The sequence below is a fragment of the Dama dama genome, chromosome 33 (genome assembly GCF_033118175.1).
Source record: "Dama dama isolate Ldn47 chromosome 33, ASM3311817v1, whole genome shotgun sequence".
In the NCBI taxonomy this organism is placed as follows: domain Eukaryota; kingdom Metazoa; phylum Chordata; class Mammalia; order Artiodactyla; family Cervidae; genus Dama; species Dama dama.
The window spans coordinates 49,285,959-49,307,465 of NC_083713.1; the positions used below are offsets into that span (position 1 = coordinate 49,285,959).

Genomic DNA, 21,507 nt, shown 5'->3' on the forward strand with positions numbered 1-21,507 from the left:
TCCAGGAATCTGACAAAGGCTCACAAGTCTCTCCTTTACTTTAATATTATCAAAGCCTTTAAAACAGTGCTTCTCAAACTTAAGCACTCACCAGAATCATTTGATTGAATCAAACAGATTGCTGAGCTTGCTTGACTGAAACAATTTCTGACACAGCAGATCTGAAGAGGGGTGTGTGAATACATTCCGAAGTGATGCTGAACAACATTCTGAAAATCTCTAACCTAAATGCAAGTCTTTACTCTTGAAAGATTGTAAAACTTTACTTATGCCTAATGTGAAATACGATGAACTTTTATTTCATCATAACTTTTATTAAATTCATGTATTGTAAAATCCTCAGGCTTCAAATTACTTTCAAAGTAGGTAATGACAAACTAGTACATCTCAAAGTTCAGAGGCAACCCAAGCACCATCCCCTCCTTTGCTTGGAGCTCTCCAAGGTTCTGATAGCTTGCAAAACTAGCAGTTCTAAATGTTGTACCAATAGATCATACGAATGTTAATTAAGTCAGAATTCTTGACTCTGCTTCTCTGAGATTTTCTACTGTTATAAGACTTGACCAGAGACCTCACTTACACTTTCTTCCCAATGTACAAAAAAAGAAAATCAAGTGCAAAAGCGTCCAAGGCTACTTTCTATAAGATAACATAGTGATCCAAATCCATCCACCAGCTGATTTATTCTAAAAAGTGTTCTAGGTTTGTGTTATACTCAAGATTATTCATTCCTGTAGTCTTTTTGCTGATAGCCAACAAATTACACTCCTCTCCCACTTTGAAGAATTCATATTTTATATAAACGACAAGTATTACTGGTGAAAATTAGTAGCAATGAGCTACTTTCATGGAACTACAGACCATGAAAATGAGTAAGGGGGTATTTTGAAACTTTCAGGTAGAGATTTTCATCATTAGAGAGGGGAAAGAGTCTAATGATATTAGACAGGACCGAGGGGATGTGATAGTTGATTTTTTTTAAAAAGTCAGGTGTATCAAGATAATGATCCTTTTATTCTCTCTCAAATTATGCTTTATCTTAGTCATCTCTTTTCTCTTCCTTCAGATTCTTCCTCCCTTGTTTTCCAATAACTCAAGAGACAACTGGACAAGTAACAGTTCAGGACACGAGATTGCTAATGAATCCTAAACATATGAAAAGAATCTCAACCTCATTTATAAGAAATCCAAATTAAAACTACACTGAGAAATCAGAATAAAGTCTGTGTGTTAGGTAATACTGGATGAGAGGTATATAGGAACACTTTGTACACAACCTTCCTATAAAAACTATGATTTTTCCAAAATGAAAAGTTTATTAAAAAAAAATACTACATTGAGGTGTATTATCTAGTACCTACTGAACTGCTAAAATCAGAAAATTCAAAAGCAGTCTTTTGACAAGGATATGGGGAAATAAGCTCTTTCATACCTTGCTAGAAGACATCCAAAATACTATTAACCCTTACAAAGGGCAATTTGACAACTTCTGTAAGGAAAAGATACAATTATACCTTTATGAAATTCTTTATATTCATCATCATTCACTAAGTCACTAACTGTAATAATAGAAGACTGGAAACAATCCAAGTTTCTTTCCATAAGAAACTGGATAATTAACTGGCACATCTCAAACACAAAGGACTATTTATGCAGCAGCAAAAAGGAGTGAGGACACACTCTACATGCTAATATAGGATAATTCCCAGACTACACTCTTATACACACAAACATACAAACAACATATGCTATAGAGTATATATAGTATGCTAAATTTTGTAAAAGAAGGGGTATAAAAATATAATTTCCTATGTATGTGAATCTGTATTACAAACTCCTAAAAACAGATAGGCTAATAAAAGCGGTTACTTACAAAGGGAAGGTGACTCAGAGTAGAGAGTAGATAGGGATGAGGTTGTTTTTGTATATCTTTTATTTTGGAAACTTCTAAATGCATTACCTATTTAAAAATAAAAGTCATGTTACTCCATGACTCTAAAAATAATGTGTTCGAAGAAAATGTTCTGGGTCAGTGAACCCTATGTACTGACGTTCTCCCCCAGATTCTTCAATTCAAACCTCTTATCTTTCTCATTCACTTTCAGTCAATCTTTCAATGAGTACAGTACATCAGCAAAAAACCTCACTCAAGACCTTTGGGTTCATACAGTATCTTGGCTTAATCAGTACAAACTAATCCTAAAATTATATGTAATAAATGAGTAAGAACATACATTCTATTAATATCTAGTAGTGTAAATAATAAATAAGTCACAGAAAAAGAACGTTAAGTCTCTAGGCCACTAAATGGATAGGAACTTGAGAAATTAAACAGCAGTATTCTTATAAACACATTTGTTCTAATGTTAGCAAAATATTAAATGGACTAGGAAATAAACTCAATATATAGAAGATATTAGAAAGATTTCCAATAGAAATCTTAATAGACCTGGAAGAAAATCCAAATATATAAAACATGAGTTAGAGAGAAAGGAATAATTTCCTTTACAAAAAGAGATTCTTTAAAGAAGATTTCACCAAATATTCTTTTCAAAAATCATCCCTATGGTAGATATAAAATACCATATTTTAGAATATAGATTTTAGATTTCAAAACATACTGTAATAACACAATAATCAAAACAATATGGTACTGACATAAAGACCAATGGAACAGGGAGCCAAGAAATAAACTGTCATGTAATATATGACCAAATGATGAAAAAGGGTGCCAAGACACAACAATGGAGAAAGGATAGTCTATTCAACAAACTGTGTTGGGAAAACCAGAAATCCACATGCAAAAGATGAAGATGGACCCTTTTCTAACATCATATACAAACATCAACTAGAAACTCCTAGAAGAAACAGAGGGAGAAAACTTTGTGACACTGGATTTGTCTATGATTTCTTGAATATGATACCAATAGCACAGGCTCCAAAAGCAAAAAGAGACAAACGGGACTGCATCAAACTTAAAAAGTTCTGCACAGCAAAGAAAACAAGCAAAGGAAGAATGAGAACACAGAGAAAATACCTGCAAACCATGTATCTGATAAAGGGTTAACAACCAGAACATATAAACAACTCCAATAACTTAAACAAAAACCTAAATAACAGACTTTAAAAATGACCAAGGGTCTGAACAGACAATTCACCAAAAAAGATATACAAACAGCCAACAAACATACTAAAAGATGCTCAATATCACTAACACATTAGGGACATACAAATCAGGACTATAAGGAGAAGTCATCTTACTAGCCTCACTAGGATGGCCACTATTAAAATATAACAAAACACAAAAGAATTACACTTGGTGTGAGAGTGGAGAAATTGGAACCCTTGTGCACTGTTGATAGGATGGTAAAACAGGTGTTGCCACTGTAAAAAAAAAAAAAAAGTCCCTCAAAAGTTACAAGTAGAACTACCATGTGATCCAGCAATCACCAGTTCAGTTCACTCAGTCGTGTCTGATTCTTTGCGACCCCATGAACTGTAGCACACCAGGCCTCCCTGTCCATCACCAACTCCTGGAGTTTACTCAAACTCATGTCTATTGAGTCGGTGATGCCATCCAACCATCTCATCCTCTGTTGTCCCCTTCTCTTGCCCTCAATCTTTCCCAGCATAAGGGTTTTTCAAATGAGTTAGCTCTTCACATCAGGTGGCCAAACTATTGGGAGTTTCAGCTTCAACATTAGTCCTTCCAATGAAAACCCAGGACTGACTTCCTTTAGGATAGATTGGTTGGATCTCCTTGCAGTCCAAGGGACTCTCAAGAGTCTTCTCTAACACCACAGTTCAATAGCATAAATTCTTCGGCGCTCAGCTTTCTATATAGTTCAACTCTCACATCCATACATGACTACTGGAAAAACCATAGCCTTGAACAGACGGACCTTTGTTGACAAAGTGATGTCTCTGCTTTTTAATATGCTATCTAGGTTGGCCATAACTTTCCTTCTAAGGAGTAAGCGTCTTTTAATTTCATGGCTGCAATCACCATCTGCAGTGATTTTGGAGCCCCAAAAAATAAAGTCTGACACTGTTTCCACTGTTTCTCCATCTATTTGCCATGAAGTGATAGGACCAGATACCATGATCTTAGTTTTCTGAATGTTGAGCTTTAAGTCAACTTTTTCACTCTCCTCTTTCAACTTTCACCAAGAGGCTCTATAGTTCCTCACTTTCTGCCATAAGGGTAGTGTCATCTGCATATCTGAGGTTATTGACATTACTTGTGGCAATCTTGATTTTCCAGCTTGTGCTTCATCCAGCCCAGCGTTTCTCATGATGTACTCTGCATATAAGTTAAATAAGCAGGGTGACAATATACAGCCTTGAAATACTCCTTTTTCTATTTGGAACCAATCTGTTGTTTCATGTCCAGTTCTAACTGCTGCTTCCTGACCTGCAAACTGATTTCTCAAGAGGCAGGTCAGGTGGTCTGGTATTCCCATCTCTTTCAGAATTTTCCAGTTTATTGTGATCCACACAGTCAAAGGCTTTGGCATAGTCAATAAAGCAGAAATAGATGTTTTTCTGGAACTCTCTTGCTTTTTCGGTGATCCAGTGAATGTTGGCAATTTGATCTCTGGTTCCTCTGCTTTTTGTAAAACCAGCTTGAACATCTGGAAGTTCGCAGTTCATGTATTGCTGAAGCCTAACTTGGAGAATTTTGAGCATTACTTTAATTAGCGTGTGCGGCTGCTGCTAGGTCACCTCAGTCGTGTCCGACTCTATGCGACCCCATAGATGGCAGCCCACCAGGCTCCCCCGTCCCTGGGATTCTCCAGGCAAGAACATTGGAGTGGGTTGCCATTTCCTTCTCCAATGCATGAAAAGTGAAAAGTGAAAGTGAAGTCGCTCAGTCATGTCCAACTCTTAGTGACCCCAGGGACTGCAGTCTACCAGGCTCCTCTATCCATGGGATTTTCCAGGCAAGAGTACTGGACTGGGTTGCCATTGCCTTCTCCATATTAGCATGTGAGATGAGTGTAATTGTTCAGTAGTTTGAGCATTCTCTGGCATTGCCTTTCTTTGCGAACGGGGTGAAAACTGACCTTTTCCAGTCCTGTGGCCACTGCTGAGTTTTCCAAATTTGCTGGCATATTGAGGGCAGCACTTTCACAGCATCATCTTTTAGGATTTGAAATAGCCCAACTGGAATTCTATCACCTCCACTAGCTTTGTTCGTAGTGATGCTTTCTAAGGCCCACTTGACTTCACATTCCAGGATGTCTGGCTCTAGATGAGTGATCACACCATCGTGATTATCTGGGTCGTGAAGATCTTTTTTTGTACAGTTCCTCTGTGTATTCTTGCCACCTCTTCTTAATATCTTCTGCTTCTGTTAGGTCCATACCATTTCTGTCCTTTACTGAGCCCATCTCTATAAGAAATGTTCCCTTGGCATCTCTAATTTTCTTGAAGAGATCTCTAGTCTTTCCCATCTGTTGTTTTCCTCTATTTCTTTGCATTGATCGCTGAGGAAGGCTTTCTTATCTCTCCTTGCTATTCTTTGGAACTCTGCATTCAGATGGGTATATTTTTCCTTTTTTCCTTTGCTTTTTGCTTCTCTTCTTTTCACAGCTATTTGTAAGGCCTCCTCAGACAGCCGTTTTGCTTTTTTGCATTTCTTTTTCTCAGGGATGGTCTTGATCCCTGTCTCCGGTACAAGTCATGAACTTCCGTCCATAGTTCATCAGGCATCCTGTCTGTCAGATCTAGTCCCTTAAATCTATTTCTCACTTCCAGCAATCATACTTCTGTGCAAATTTTCAAAAGAACTAAGAATAGGATCTCGAAGGGATATGTGAACACCCATGTTCTCTGCAATGTTATTTACAACAGCCAAGATACAGAAACAACCTAAACATCCATCAACCAACAGATGGATGGATAAACTACATGAGGTACATACATACAATGGAATATTATTCAGCCTTTAAAAAGAAGGAAGTCTTGTCATATGGTACAACATGGATGAACCTTGTGAATATCATCCTAAATGAAATAAGCCAGTCACAAAAAGACAAATACTACAGGATTCCACTTAAAGCAGACAAATTCATAGATACAACAAGTAGAATGGTGACTGTCAGGTACTGGGGGTAGGGTTAACAGGGAACTGTTTAGAATTTCAGTCATACAAAATAAAAATTCAGTAACAGATAGTTGGAAAATCCCCAAATACTTATGGATTAAACATTACTCTTACAAATATGGTCAAAGATGAGATATCAAGAAAAATTTTTAAATATTTTGAACTAAATGAGAATGTAACACTAAAATTTGTGGGATGTAACAAAAACAGTGATAGAGGAAAATTTGCAACCCTGAAATATAACAAGAAAGATAGAAAATCAAGTCTTCTACCTGTGAGAGCTGGAAAGGGAAGAAGCAAATTAAATCCAAAGCAAGCAGAAGTAAAGACATAGAATAAAAAATAGAGTAAAATCAATTAAAGTAAGCACAGTAATAGAGGAAAATCAATAAAACCAAGAGTTGTTTTTTTTTTAAAGATCAATAAAATCAATAAGCTTCTAGCCAGACTCACTAAGAAAAACAGAGAACATAATTATCAATGTCAGAAATTTAAAAATAGGGGACACTACTACTGAATCCATGGATATTAAAAGGATGGTCAAAGAACACTGAACAATTCTATGTCCACAAATCTTTATGAAATGGACTAGTTCCTTAGAGACACAATTAGCCAAAACTCACACAAGAAAAAGATATACACTATGACTAGGTCTGCATATATTAAAGAAACTGAGTCAACAATTAATAATCTTACAGAACTGACAGCATCAAGTACAGGTGGGCTCACTGTTGAATTTTATCTAACATTCAAGGAAGAAATAGTATTCAATTGTTATAACATTTTTCAGAGGATAGAAGCACAAGGAATTCTTCCTAACTCCTTCTAGGAGGCCAACATTACTCTAATACCAAACTCAGATAAAGAAATTACAAAACTACAAACCAGTAGCACTCATGAACGTAGAGGCAAAAATCCTCAATAAAGTTGAATCTAACAAACTGAATCTAACTATGCATGAAAAGAAATAAACTTCAAGACCAAGTGGGATTTATCATAGGTATGAAAAGTTGGAAAAGGTCAATGAATGTAATCTACCACATCAACAAAGAAAAAATAAAAATTGTATCAACAGATGCAGAAAAACCATTTAACAAAATCCAACACCCACTCATGATAAAAACTGACAGCAAACTAGGAACATAAGAAAATTTCCTCAACTTGATGAGGAACATCTACAAAAACCTTACAGAAAGGTTCATACTTGGTGGTATGAAACTAAGAGCTTTCCTAACAAGATCAGAAACAACCAAGGATGATGTCCCCTCTCACCACTGCTTTTCAACGCTGTACTGGAAGCCCCAGCTAATAGAGTAAAATGAAAAAAATAACTTTGCCCCCAGATGACAAGGTTGTCTACAGGTGTTCATACAGTCTATGAAAGAACTGATAAAAACTCCTGGAACTAAGTGATTATAGCAAGGTTGCAGAACACACAATTACTATACAAAATCAATCACTTTCCTATATACTGCAATGAGAAAGTGGAATCTGAAACTAAAAACACAAAACCATTTATATTAGCACCCCCCCCAAAATGATACAAAGATACAAATCTAACAAATTATGTAAAGTTCTACATGCAGAGAACACCAAAACTCTGGTGAAACATTATCAAAGAACTAAATAAACGGAAAGAGAGTCATGGTTATTGGAAGGAAGACTCAATTTGGTTAACCTATTAGTTTTTCCCAACTTGATCTAAAGGTTCAATGAAATCTCAATCAAAATTACAGCAAGCCATTCTGTGCATCAATCAGTAGTGACAAAGTGATTCTTAAGTTTATATAAAGCAAAAAAATTCAAAATTGTCAACATAATATTGAAGAATAAAGTCAGAAAACTGATTTCAAAATTTACTGTGAAGCCACACTAATTCAGACAATGTGCTACTGACCAAAAAAAAAAAAAAAAAAACCCAGACAAAAAGATCAGTGAAAGAGACTAGAGGGCCCAGAAATAGATCCATATGAATCCAGTCAATTAATCTTTGACAAAAGTAGCAAAGACAATTCAAAGGAAAAGAATAATCTTTTCAACAAACAGCACTGAGACAATTGGACACCCATATTTAAAAATGATGGATCTAGGCACAGATCTTACACCTTTCACAAAAGTTAACTCAAAATGAATCACAGACCTAAATGTAAAAAACACTGACCTATAAAACTACTAGAAAGTAACACAGGAGAAAGCCTGCATGATATCATATTTGGTGATGAGATTTTAGAAATATCACCAAAAGCAAACTCCATGAAAGAAAAATAATTAAGCTGGACCTCCTGCTCTATGAAAGACATTATTAAATGAATGAAAAGACAAGTCACAGACTGGGAGAAAATATTTTCAAAACTCAGATCTGATAAAGTACTCAAAAATATATACAGAACACTTAAAATTCAACAATAAGAAAACAAAGAATCCAACTTTAAAATGGGTAAAGATACAGACACTTCACCCAGGAAGATATACAAGTTGCAATTAATCATATGAAAAGGTACTCAACATCCTAGGCTATTAGAGAATGAGATACCATTACATCCTATTAGAATGGCCAAAATTCTAAAACTGACACCACCAAAAGCTGATGAGGATACAGAGCAACAGGAACTCTTCTTCACTGATAGTAAAAATGAAAAATGAGAAATGAAATAGCCACTTTGGAAGTAGTCAGTGTGGCAGCTTCTTACAAAGCTAAACACTGCCTTACTGTATAATCAAACAACTGTGCTCCTAGGTGTTTACCCAAAAGAGCTGAAAACTTAATGTCCACACAAAAAATGAAGACAGATTTTTCATAATTTTTTAAAATTGGAAGCAACCAACATGTCCTTCAATAGGTAAATGAATAAACAAACACTGAATTATCCATATAATAGAATATTATTCAATAATTTAAAAGAGAACTATCAAGTAAAAAAAACAGAGAAGAACCTGAAATGCATAATGCTAAGTGAAAGAAACCAGCCTGAAAAGCCCATGTCATGTGTAATTTCACTTAAATTACAATTTGGAAAAAGCAAAACTAGAAAAAGCAGAAAGATCAGTGGTTGCCGGGGATCTGGAGGAATGAATAGGTGAAAATACAGGGAGTTTTTATGGTAATTCAACTATTCTGTAGGGTAATGTAATGATGGATCTATGACATGGATCTTTAAAAATTCATTAAAACTGTAAAAAACAAACAGGAAATAGTAATAAGAACTACGGACTTTAGTTAGTAAGGTACTGACTACATTACTGTAACAAATGTACCATACTAATGCAAGACAGTAGTAGGGGAAATTGTGTGTGGGTGTGTGAGGTGGGTGTGTGTGTGTAGGAGGCAGTATGTGGGAATTTGCTGTACTATCTGCTCAATTTTCTGTAAATCTAAAAAATTTTAAAGATTATCAATCCAATAAAAAATGTGTAAAGGACCTGAAAAGACATTTGTCCAACAAAGACACATGAATAGCTAACAGATACTCAGCCTCACTAATTATTAGGGAAATGCAAATCAAAACCACAAGATATCATCTCATGCCTGTCAGAATGACTAGCATCAGAAAGACAAGAGACAACAAATGTTGTTGAGCACGTGGAGCCCTTGTGCACTGTGGGTGGGAATGCAAATTAATTCAACCACTATGTGAAATCAAAAAATTAAAAACAGAACTGTAATATGATTTAGCAACTCCACTTCTTGAAATATGGCCAAAGGAAATGAGAAAACTACGTTAAGAGATATATGATGCAACCCCCCCACCTGCCCCCGCCGCCATGTTCATAGCAGTGTTACAATAGCCAACACACAGAAACAACCTAAGTGCATAACAGTAAGTGAATGAAGGAAGCTGTGGTATATATATATATATAATGGAATAATATTCAGCCATCAAAAAACATGAAGTCCTGCCCATTCACGGGCATTATGGATAGACTTTGAGGGCATTATACTAAGTGAACTGAGTCAGACAGACAAAGGCAAATATTTTATGATCTCACAAGTGGAGATAAAAAGAATTTCTACCCCCCACCATCCCAAACTCATAGCACAAGAGATTATATTGTGGTTACTAGAGATGGGAGGTTGGGAGAGGGAGAAGTGGATGAAGGTAGTCAAAAGGTACAAACTCCCAGTTATAAGTACTGGGGATGTAAGATACAACATGATGACCATAGTTAACATAGCTAATATGTTACATATGCAAGTTGTTAAGAGAGTAAATCCTGAGTTCACATCACAGGAAAAAAGATTTTTATTCCTTTCCTTTTTCTGTATATGAAGTGATAAATGTTAACTAAATTCATTCTGGTAATCATTTCAAATCTGATGCTAGGAAAGACTGAAGGAAGGAGAAGGGGACAACACAGGATGAGATGGTTGGATGGAATCACTGACTCTATGGACATGAACTTGGGCAAACTCCAGGAAATTGTGAAGGACAGGGAAACCTGGCATGCTGCAATCCATGAGGTCTCAAAAGAGTCAAACATGACTTAGCAACTAAACAACAACAAATCATTTCAAAAGCTGTGTAGGAAAAATCATTATGCTGTATACCTTTAACTTAAATAGTGGTGTATGTCAGTTATATCTCAACAAAGCTGAGGAAAAAAAAAAAAGCATGTATTCTGGAATCTGTCTGCCTGGTTCAAATTTTGGGTCCCCTACTTACAAGTTCGTTGAAGCATGCTCTTAAAACATTTTTTATGACTAAGTAGTATTTCATTGTGTATGTATATACCACATCTTCTTTATCCATTCACCTGTTTATGGACACTTAGGTTGCTTTTATATCTTGGCGGTTGTAACTAATACTGCTATGAACAACAGGGTACATGTACCTTTTCAAATTACTGTTGCTTTTTTCAGATATACATCCAGAAGTGCAACTGTTGTAATAATAGTTCTATTTGTAGTTTTTTGAGAAACCTCCATACTGTTCTCCACAATGGCTGCACCAAGGTACCTCCCCACTCACAATGTACAAAGGTTCCTTTTTCTCAATATCCTCAGCAATGTTGTTTTTTTTTTAAATGACAGCCATTCTGACATGTGCAAGGTGATATCCCACTGTGGTTTTGATTCACATTTCCCTGATGATTAGTGATGTTGAGCATCTTTTCACATGCGTGTTGGTCATCTGCACATCCTCCTTGGAAAAATGTCTATTCAGTTCTACTCATTTTAAAATCAGGTTGTTTATCTGATGTTGAGTTACATGAGCTATTTGTATATGTTGGATATTAATTCCTTATCAGTCTTATCATTTGCAAACATTTTCTCCCGTTCAGTAGGTTGTCTTTTCATTTTGTCAATGGTTTCCTTTGCTGTGTAAAAGCTTTTACATTCAATTAGGTCCCATTTGTTTTTGTTTCTTTTAGGAGATACATCCAAGAAAATATGGTTGCAATTCATGTCAAAGAGTGTTCTATGTTTTCCTCCAGGAGTTTTATGCTATCCAGTCTCACATTTGATCCATTCTTAGTTTTGCTTATGGTGTTAGAGAATGTTATAATTTCTTTCTTTTATAAGTGTCCAATTTTCCAAGCACCACTTACTGAAGAGGCCGGTTTTTCTCCATTCTTTCCTCCTTTGTTGCAAATTAACTGACCATTAGCAAGTGGGTTTATTTCTGGGCTCTCTATCTTGTTCCCCATTGATCTATGGCTGTTTTGTGTCAGTATCACACTGTTTTGATTACTCTAGCTTTGTAGTATAGTCTGAAGCCAGGGAGCATGATTCCTACAATCTTCTGAAGACTGATTTCGCTATTTGGGGTTTTTTGTATTTCCATACAAATTTAAAAAGTATTTGTTCTAGTTCTGTGAAAAAATGCCTGTGGTATTTTTCATAAGTAAACATAAGAAAAGGCACACAAGCCCAAGGGGCATACTCCTTATACTCAAGACTTCTCTTTCACCTCTCTATCCCAGACTGTCAAATGATTATAATGCTTTCCCAAATATCTGTCATTACTCATTACTTAACATTTTCTAAGTTTTAGGGCTCCTCACCCTTTCCTGGATTAGTACTTACCCAGATACTACTCTACCATTTCAGAACTAGTGTCCACACTCTCCTCAGAGAAGACAGGAGACCCCTAAAGGCAGCCGGTCTGAATGCAGGGCGCCCTCACTGCCTGACCTTGCTGCCCGCCCCCAGTATCTTTCTAACCACCTCAACCTGGAATCTAGCTTCACCCAGAACGTGTTTTCCACAAACCTGATATAATCCACTTCTGTACTTCTGGCATGGCTTTTCTGATATTTAATTGTGTTGCATCATTTCTATTCAACCTGATTTCTTAACAGATATCCAGTTTTAAAAAATGGATTTTAATAAGAAATGATGTTCCTAGAATGTATCTTTTTCACCAAAAAGTTTTATTGTACAAACAAAACAATGTTCTTCATTTGGGATCTTTTTCAATTCTTTCCAATCAAAACATATTTGCCCTATGAAGGCAAACAGTCAGTTATCATCATTTTTGCTTAATGAGGAGAAGAGCAAAAAATATTTCAAGGATAATGAGATTGACACTGGCTGTTAGATCAGCATCTGTCTCACTCTTGCTGAAAACATAGTAGAATAAATAATCCATGTGATACTAAACAAGTGTAATTTTTCTTCTTTTCTAAGTAAAGACTTGACAATGATCAGCTTCACTGAACTGAGGAGTCAGTTTCAAGTGTACTAACGTGTACAAGCAGTGTACACACACAGACAGGTATCTTCCCAGGACTTCAGATGTGGGCTGCAGACACAAACAGCAGAATTCAATTTCCTTAGAGTGGGTTTGTCGCCCTGCCTGACAAATAACAAAGGGTGCTATCCCCACCAGTCCTTTCTCCTGGACTCTTTCAGCCAAGAAACAGGTGATGTTCTACTTATCTGTGTTTGTAGGAGCAATGTACTGAGAACGCTAAGTAAACCTTCATTTCAAAACATGCAAAGGAGTCCTGATTCAAAGAAGTATTTAATTGAGTTCAAAACAGGACATAACTTCAGAAAATTTATGAAACAGTATCTCATGTTCCTTCATGTTCTAAAATTCTGAGATACTGTAAAATATTACATCAAATGAAAGGGATAATGGGAGGTCAAAATAAAGAATTTACTGCAATGTAAACAAAGTCATTTCCTTAAGAGGAAAAATTTGGATCTTGAATTTAATAAGTTTTAAACTCCGTGAGATAAGAAATGAAAGAATTTTAACATTGGGTTAAGGTACCCAAAGAAAATCCATTATAACAGTAAGTAAAATGGAGGTAGCATTTTCCATGTATGTCACACAACTGACCAATATGTAGAATTAGCTGAAATGAGGAACAGTTTGAGTATCTCGGGTCATCAAAGACTACATGCCACCAAAATGCTTTCAACCTGGTCAAAATATCACAGTGTGTTGTGATTAAGTAAGTTCTCCAGAATACTAATACAGGTTACTAAGGAGAACTATTACCAAAAGGGATAGGAAAGAATAATCAGGTTTATCTCACAGCCACACCAAGAATGGAGTCATTCCATCCTAACTCCTAGGCAGACACTTTCTGTCCTAAAACGACATAATGACGTTGCTGGTGAACAACTGAGCTCAATTCCTGATTTGGGTTCACATGGCAGGTCTCTCAAGTTTACTGTACATGTCAATGATTTTATTCTTATACTATCAATTCTGTATACAATTTTGAATCCTACAAGATCAATGTCTCAAAAATGTCAAGATGTGTATGCTTTTATCTTCACCATTCATTCATGATTCAGCAAAATATTTAACTTCATACCTAGTCATATGCTAGGTACTACAGTAAGCAGTAAAAATTAACAGGAAAAAAAAAAGTCCCTTCTCTCAATGAGCCTTATAACCTGTGAAGCAACAGAGGGCAAACAATTACAACTACAGGTGGCTGATGCCACAATGAGGGTGTGCACACAACAGGAGGGCTTGAGGTAAACACTGTCAGGAACTCTGCTTAGAGGGGTTAGAAAAAAGATCTTAAAGGTGGTCCTGGAGATGAGCCTTGGAGAATAAATTGTATTTTAACAATGGGACAAGAGAAGTAAAGGGCTATGTAAAGGCCTGGATGATAAAATAAGGGATGAATCATAGAGCTAAAAGGACTTATTATTGTAGCTGAAAGTGTGAAGAGTTTAGAGGAATTGGTGGGGCGGGGGGGGGGGGGGGGGGGGGGAGGTGAGGTGTGCTGTGTATTGAGATTGTAGTGTGGGACTGTATGGTGAATGAGATGCAGCGTCTGTTCCCAAAGAACTTACAGTTTAGAGGAAGAACAGACTATCAACAGTTCATTTCAATGACAGGCTGATGTCACGGTGGAAGAACACATAGCAGACTGTGACTAGATAGGCACAAAGGAGGGCCTTAAACATCACACAGATAAGTTAAAATGTTATCCTATAGGCAGCAGTAAGTCTTGGAAACATTCTAAACGGCTACCAATCACAAAAGTGACAATGTGGATGACGGATTGGAAGGTACAGACTAAAGCAGAGCCACCAAGGATGCCCAATAGTAGGCAAAAAGGCATGCAAATAATGGAATATACATTTGATGGAAAATTATATATACACTGAAAATGACAACAGAAGACTACATAAAAACCTGAGGAAACTAAAATATAAATAGAAAAGGCAGAAAAAACGGTGTAGCACAATTTAGTATAGAATAGTATATATAAGATATATATGCTAACAGACTCACCGAGAAAAAAGGAAGTAGCTAAAATAATTTTCTATTATTTTTATTCTATTTATTACAGCAATAGAATAAAATGAAATGGAGAAAAAAACAACACAAGATTAATATTTATTTTATCTATTGGGTCTGACCCAGATGGGTTACATCCAATTTCTGGTTCTTGGTTGCCAAGAATGGGTTTTACAAATGGTCCTATTGTCCAGCTATACTGTTATTAAAATACAAAAAAAGGAGGAGTGGGGATATGTTGGCTTGAAAAATGCTTAAAATTTCTATTATGAACAGCTATCTCATTCCTGATACAAAGACAAGGAAAATTCAACAAGCTAAGGGATTCAGAGTCAAAGACATAGAGAAAACAAATCACACAAATAATTTTTGCAAGTGTGTTTCTCTTGAATGCTTAGGGGAAAGAGTCTCTGGAAAATGGTTCTGACACTTAAGGGCTTTTAAGCCATTTAAAAACAACTGAACCAGTCAACAAACAAGCCATTTTATTGAGCATCTATAAGCCATGCACTTGACTCTAAAGATACAAAGGGAAAATAAAACATAGTCCCTGCCCTCAAGGGGCTCACAATCTAAAAGGAGAGAAAGAATGGTTACAAATAATCACAATAAAGTATGGTGAGTCCTCTGACAGAGGTACATACAAGGTACTGAGATGAAGCAAAGGAGAGGCAGAATGAGAAATCAGGGTTAAGCGGCAAAAGGGAGTTAGAAGATCTTAAGCTATAGAAAAGGAAAGAAGACTTGAACAGCACATGCAAGGAAATGTGAAATGTGAAACAAGGCAAATGTGAATAATCTTATTCCCTACAGTATAAAGTGGGAGGGAAAGAGCAACAGGAAATGAGGTTAAAGGGGGGAGCAGGTAACAAATCAAATCAGAGACTTTGGCTATTATTGCATTCTGTTAAATCTATAATGCCAGCAATTACAAGATGCACCATTACTTTATGAACTGCAAGAAAGAAAAAGAAAAAGCTTCATATTTAAATTTATATAGTATTGCTACATAAAGCTCTATATCAAAGGGCAAGGACTTCAGCATAAGATAAATAAAATTGCCATGCAGAAAGGAACAACATGAAACCATATTTCTCAAATTGCCCTTAGGTGGAAGGAGGGGGGAAGAAAACCTCTCCTTGAGAACTGAATTCCAAGCAGGTCTGCAGCCTACTTGTGTGGTCTAAAAACAAACAAGTAAAACTAAAGCTACCAGTGTGGTCCAAAAGCAAACAAATAAAACAAAACAAGCAAAGACTTTAAGGTGGTCTCAGGTTGGTCCCCAGATGCCTGGCAAAAACAAGTAGAAATTCTCTTTAGACAAACCATACTTTAATCAAGAAGAAAAGCAATTTAAAATGCAATCTCATTTCAAATATGACAAATGTACGTTTTGAGAACTGATGAAAAATACTAGATCTTACAGTCAGTAGTAAATCTGGAGACGTTTTGAATTACCCTGACAACTTTTTAAAAATACCTATTACCAGGCTGCAAACCAGAGATTTTCATACAGGTAGGCTTGAAGCAGAGCCCTCAACACTATTTTAACAAATGACTTCAAGTTTTGTTTTTTTCCCCCAAATACAACCAGACAAGATACTAAGACACTAGCATCTGTCTGCAAAATTAGCTGCAAACTGCTACTATAAAATAAAGAACACAGTACAATTTTAAGCCCAGGTCATAATCTGATCAGACAGACACTTCAGGAAGCCCATTATGGTGCCAGTGGACTTTGTGGAGAAGATAGAATAGAAGAGGGTAAGGATAATAGAACAGTTAGGAGATCAGTGAAACAGTTTAAGATCAGAGAGATCAGAGATGGTGATCATTTAAAAAATAACAATGGGGAGAAAAATAAGAGGATCAAAGGAGGAAGAATTAGAATTCTATAAAAATTACAAGAAGGTAGAGGTGTAGGATCTAATTCTAAAAAATTTCAGATTTGCCCCTAATCAGCATTATAGCCACTAGGCCTTGAAAATAAACCTTATAGCTGTATAGTAAATGTATAAAAAAAGTATAATATGCAAATATATATATAAAAAAGATAATATTTTATACCTTCTAGCTGTATAATAAGTGTAAGTTCTGCAGAAAATCCTATACAACATAACCATCAACTGTTCCAAATGCAACTAACAATCAAAATGATCTTGAAGTTCAGATATAAGCACAGAGGAATTTTATTCTTTCATGTTTTACATTTCTATAAATCAGTGGGTATCAATCTAAAAATTAAAATTTCTTTGTGTAAAAAGAGAGAAAGGATTTTTCACTGTTTGATAAATTTAAATTACAAACAAAAAAGAATGAATTAACAAACTTACGCTGAATATGAATGAACTGTTTTGGCTGTTTAAACTCTCCTTTGTACAAGCGATTGTAATAGTTGACGTTGCTCTCTGCCTCAGGAACTGGAATGACCATGCTCTCTTTTTTTTCTCTAAACACTTGCTGTGCTGAAATAGCTCGCTGTAAGTGATGTTCCTGGAAAATGTAAAGCAAGCAATGTGAGTTGTTTTCATAGTGTCAATTCAAAACAAAATTCTACTTAAAATTTACTTTGTTTAATAATTGCAAAGTACTTTAAGAATCAATTAAAAAACAGCAGTTCCTTTACTACAGACCTTCAGGAAACATTGCCATTATTCTCCCTTAATACTTGTATACATACTGGTATCACCTTAAATGACTACAATTTTAATAAGCAGAATTTTTAAATAAGTATTCACAAAGTAGAATTTAACATCTCAGTTACAAGAAAACTGACCCCTTGTTTGCTAAATTGAGGTGTTTATCACCAATAGCAGATAACACAAATAAAAGCAAATAACAGGAAAAGAATTTATATCAGATTCTAAGTATCTTCTGCATTTATACACCTCAAACTTCAAAAGCACAAAATTCTCAATAACTCAGAGACAAGAGAAAATGATAACCAACAGACTCTATTACCATCATGGCAAGAAGCATTTTTTAACAAAGACGAAATAATAGTTCTTATAGTATACATCCGGATTCTAGTAACTTCTCAATACCTCACCACTTAACAGATACTTTCTCCCTGACCCACCATGAACAATTTCCAACAAAGCACCTTTACTGTTTAGAAGGTAAACTAGGCCATGTCATTCCCCACAGGATCCGCTTCATATTTAAAGGTTAAAATCACTCAATGACTTACAAGACTTTATACCTCTCTGACCTTACCTCACACTTCTCTCCTCCCAAACTTTATTCTAGCCACACTGCCTCCTCTCTTTAACATTCCTAAATATCTAAATGGATTGCTTCTGAAATTCCTTCAAGTCTCATCTGGTTACACTGCATTGCATAACTTAAGATTTATGTATCAGGAGCCATTCTTTCAACATTTTTCAGAGCACCTGGTAGACAGCAGATACTATTCCTGTCACTGAGAATTATGAGTGAATGAGACAGAGACAGACTTCGCCATTAAAGAACTTAGCTAGTGGAAGACAGATTATCTAAGTATGCAATCACATCTGAGCTTGACAGGCATGTCTCTTCACAATTAGTCAAACCACTCATTCTGGGAGAACAGATAAAGATGTCCAAAGGAAGTAAAACATAAACTAAGAGTTTTAGGATCAATAGCGATTTAGCAAGGCAAAAGAGGAAAAGAAGAAACAATCCAGGCACAGGGAACAGAATATCCAAAATGGACTAGAGCCCAGAGACAAAGGCAAGCAGTTGAACAAAGGGACAGGACAGTGGGTGCTGGCTTAGATTTGAGAGTTTCTTCACCTTCAGAAAATGTTTTTCTTCATAGGGCAGAATCCCAAGCTGAAGCACTAAGTATACTTTTCATACAAATATTACTATCAATTTAGTTAAAATCTATTTGGAGTAAAACTTCTGAGTTGACTAAGAACTTCTGAGGGGATCAAACACACAAACAGCATCAAGAAACTAGGAAGCCAGGCCTTGAGTGAGGCCAGTGATTTGTAGCATTAATTAACCCTGTATTTTCCTGTTGAAAGTGAAAGTTGCTCCGTCGTGTCCAACTCTTTGTGACCCCATGAACTCTAGCCCACCAGGCTCCTCTTACCTGGGATTCTCTAGGCAAGAAGACTGGAATGGGTAGCCATTCCCTTCTCCAGAGGATCTTTCCAACCCAGGGATCAAACCTGGGTCTCTCACATTGCAGGCAGATTCTTTACCTTCTGAGGCACCTGGGAAGCTCTCTTTTCCTATTACCTTGATATTTCACCTCTCCTGGTTAAAGAAAGTGATACAGTATGCAATGTCACCCTGCTCTGATATAATATTTTATAGTTCTCAAACTACACCCACAATCACATGCCTATTAGCACCTTACAATCTTGGGACACGAGGGTAGATATTATTTTCCATTTTTATAAATGGCACTCAAGAAACAAGTGACTTACTCTTAGCAAATAGTAATGATATATAAGAGAAATTTCAGGACTCTGATTCCAATGTCTCTTGACTATTCCATCCTTACTAGAAAAGTCCGATAAAGATTATAAAACAGGTTCTTATAATGCTAATAAATCTACAGACAAAGGTAACAAAAAAAATGCACACATTTTATATTTGAAGAGATTCTTTTGATGTATATTTGACTTTGTCCTAAATATATTTTTAGGTATAATCTAATTTTTGAAATACATCTTTAATAGATTAAGATTTAACATTAATTTTACAAATGAAAAATTTAAAAACAGATCATGGATGACTTTCCTCCTTAATGCAGCAGACAGATGACAGATGCAGCCAGAAATTTAAGGAGCTAGACCATGACATACTCCCCTATTTACAGACTAAATTTAGCTCTACGAATAAATTGTCAGCCACCATTTCCATACCCAGATTATCAGTCTCTCAATCTGTGAAAAAAAAAAGAAATCATAAAAAACAATGACAAGGCTTCTTGAGGACTGCGTTTCATATAATAATCAGTGGCAAACACACACAAAATCCTGAAAGTAGGTATCAGAGTTTTGATTTGTCATTGTACTGTGGGGGAAGAGATTGACAGGAGTAATGCTCTTCTTGTTACATGCTGCATTATACATTGGTGATGTTACTTAATTTTTAAAAACAACTAAAAACCAAGCACTACTTAATTTCCTTTAAGAAAGCATGCCTTTCACGTACTAACTCCACAAATGGAATTCATCAAAAGGCAACCAACAAACGGGCAACACTGACTAAATGAAAATGCTCATCATGGCACTGTTTCTCACACCAAAAAAGAAAAAGGTTTAAATAGCAATAAATACATAATTATTATATAAATTGTTATATTATATCCATAAACTAGAACTCTTAGGTAACAGTAGAAAATATAACACAGACCTCTAGTGCCCTGAAAAAAAGCCTGGAAGAATACAGGATAGAACATTCCACAAAATGCTATTCCTTCTGTGTGCCCTTTTGCATATATATATATAAGTTTAACATCTTAAATGAAGGAACACTCTCCACCAAAAACACAAAATCACTTCTCATGGTTACTTTGACATTCTGAAATATCCTTTGATGCCTATCGTATTACATATCTAAACATTTTTTGTGTTTTCCTAGAAATATTTAGTTGTTGTTGAGTCACTAAGTCGTGTCCTACTCTTTGAGATCCCATGAATTGCAACACACCAGACTCCCCTGTCTCCTACATTGCCTCCCAGGGTTTGCTCAGATTCAGGTCCATTGAGTCAGTGATCCTATCTAACATCTCATCCACTGCTGCCCCCTTCTCCTTTTGCCTTCAATCTTTGCAAGCATCAGGGTCTTTTTCCAATAAGTCAGCTCTTCATATCAGGTGGCCAAAGTATTGAAGCTTCAGCCTCAGTCCTTCCAATGAATATTCGGGGCTGATTTCCTTTAGGATCAACTGGCTGGATCTCCTTGCAGTCCAAGGAACTCTCAAGAGTCTTCTCCACACAATATGAAAGCATCAATTATTAAGAAAAATGTATATAATTTCTGTACACTTTATACTCTACCTAGTAACACATGAGATTACATGGTAAGCCATTAAACACAAACTAAAAGATGCTAAACAATTAATGACTTCTTGTCATGTATAAGTACCAAGCACAATTCCACAAGGTACAAGGTAGAAATATTTTTTCTTCTGGAGATGAGTAAACTAAAACTCTATGATTTCTATGACATAAATTAGCAGGACTGAAATTTGAATCATTGTTTGTATGCCTCTTTTCCATCTTGCCCCAATATGCAGGCTAGGTTTCAGAATCCATCAAATTAGGCTGCATACAAAGTTAAACATTCATGGATATTTTAAAAATTTACATCTAAAATTTCCAACTAAAGATAGCTGACTGAATAATTACAATTATCTACTCCACCTCACTGTAATTATAAACGTACTAGGTAAAGGACTGAAAAGCTTAAACCACAACAACAAACTGAATCACAGATGAACCATCAGCACAGAACAGAGTGCAGCAAAATTCTTGGAGACAAAAATCAAAAGAATAAGTTTCAAATACTTATGGAGAAGAAAAAAAAATTTTAAACTGAGCCCACCTCACTTGTACTGCAGAAAACAAAATTATGGGGATTGTGAACCACTAGCTAGAAAGAGCCAGAATAAGACAAGCTATTCTTTGCCTACTCCTCAAAAGCAGATCATTCCACACAGCTTACACAGACAGAAGCGGGCAC

General features: G+C 35.9%; 1 protein-coding gene across 1 annotated transcript in view; it reads right to left on the reverse strand.

Moving 5' to 3' along the window:
* EPC2 (enhancer of polycomb homolog 2) overlaps window positions 1–21,507 on the reverse strand; it is a 125,191-nt gene that overhangs the window by 53,985 nt on the left and 49,699 nt on the right. Inside the window, exon 2 of the mRNA XM_061135669.1 lies at window positions 17,157–17,316. Within this exon, the coding sequence (XP_060991652.1) occupies window positions 17,157–17,316 (160 nt within the window). The remainder of the gene's footprint in view (window positions 1–17,156; window positions 17,317–21,507) is intronic.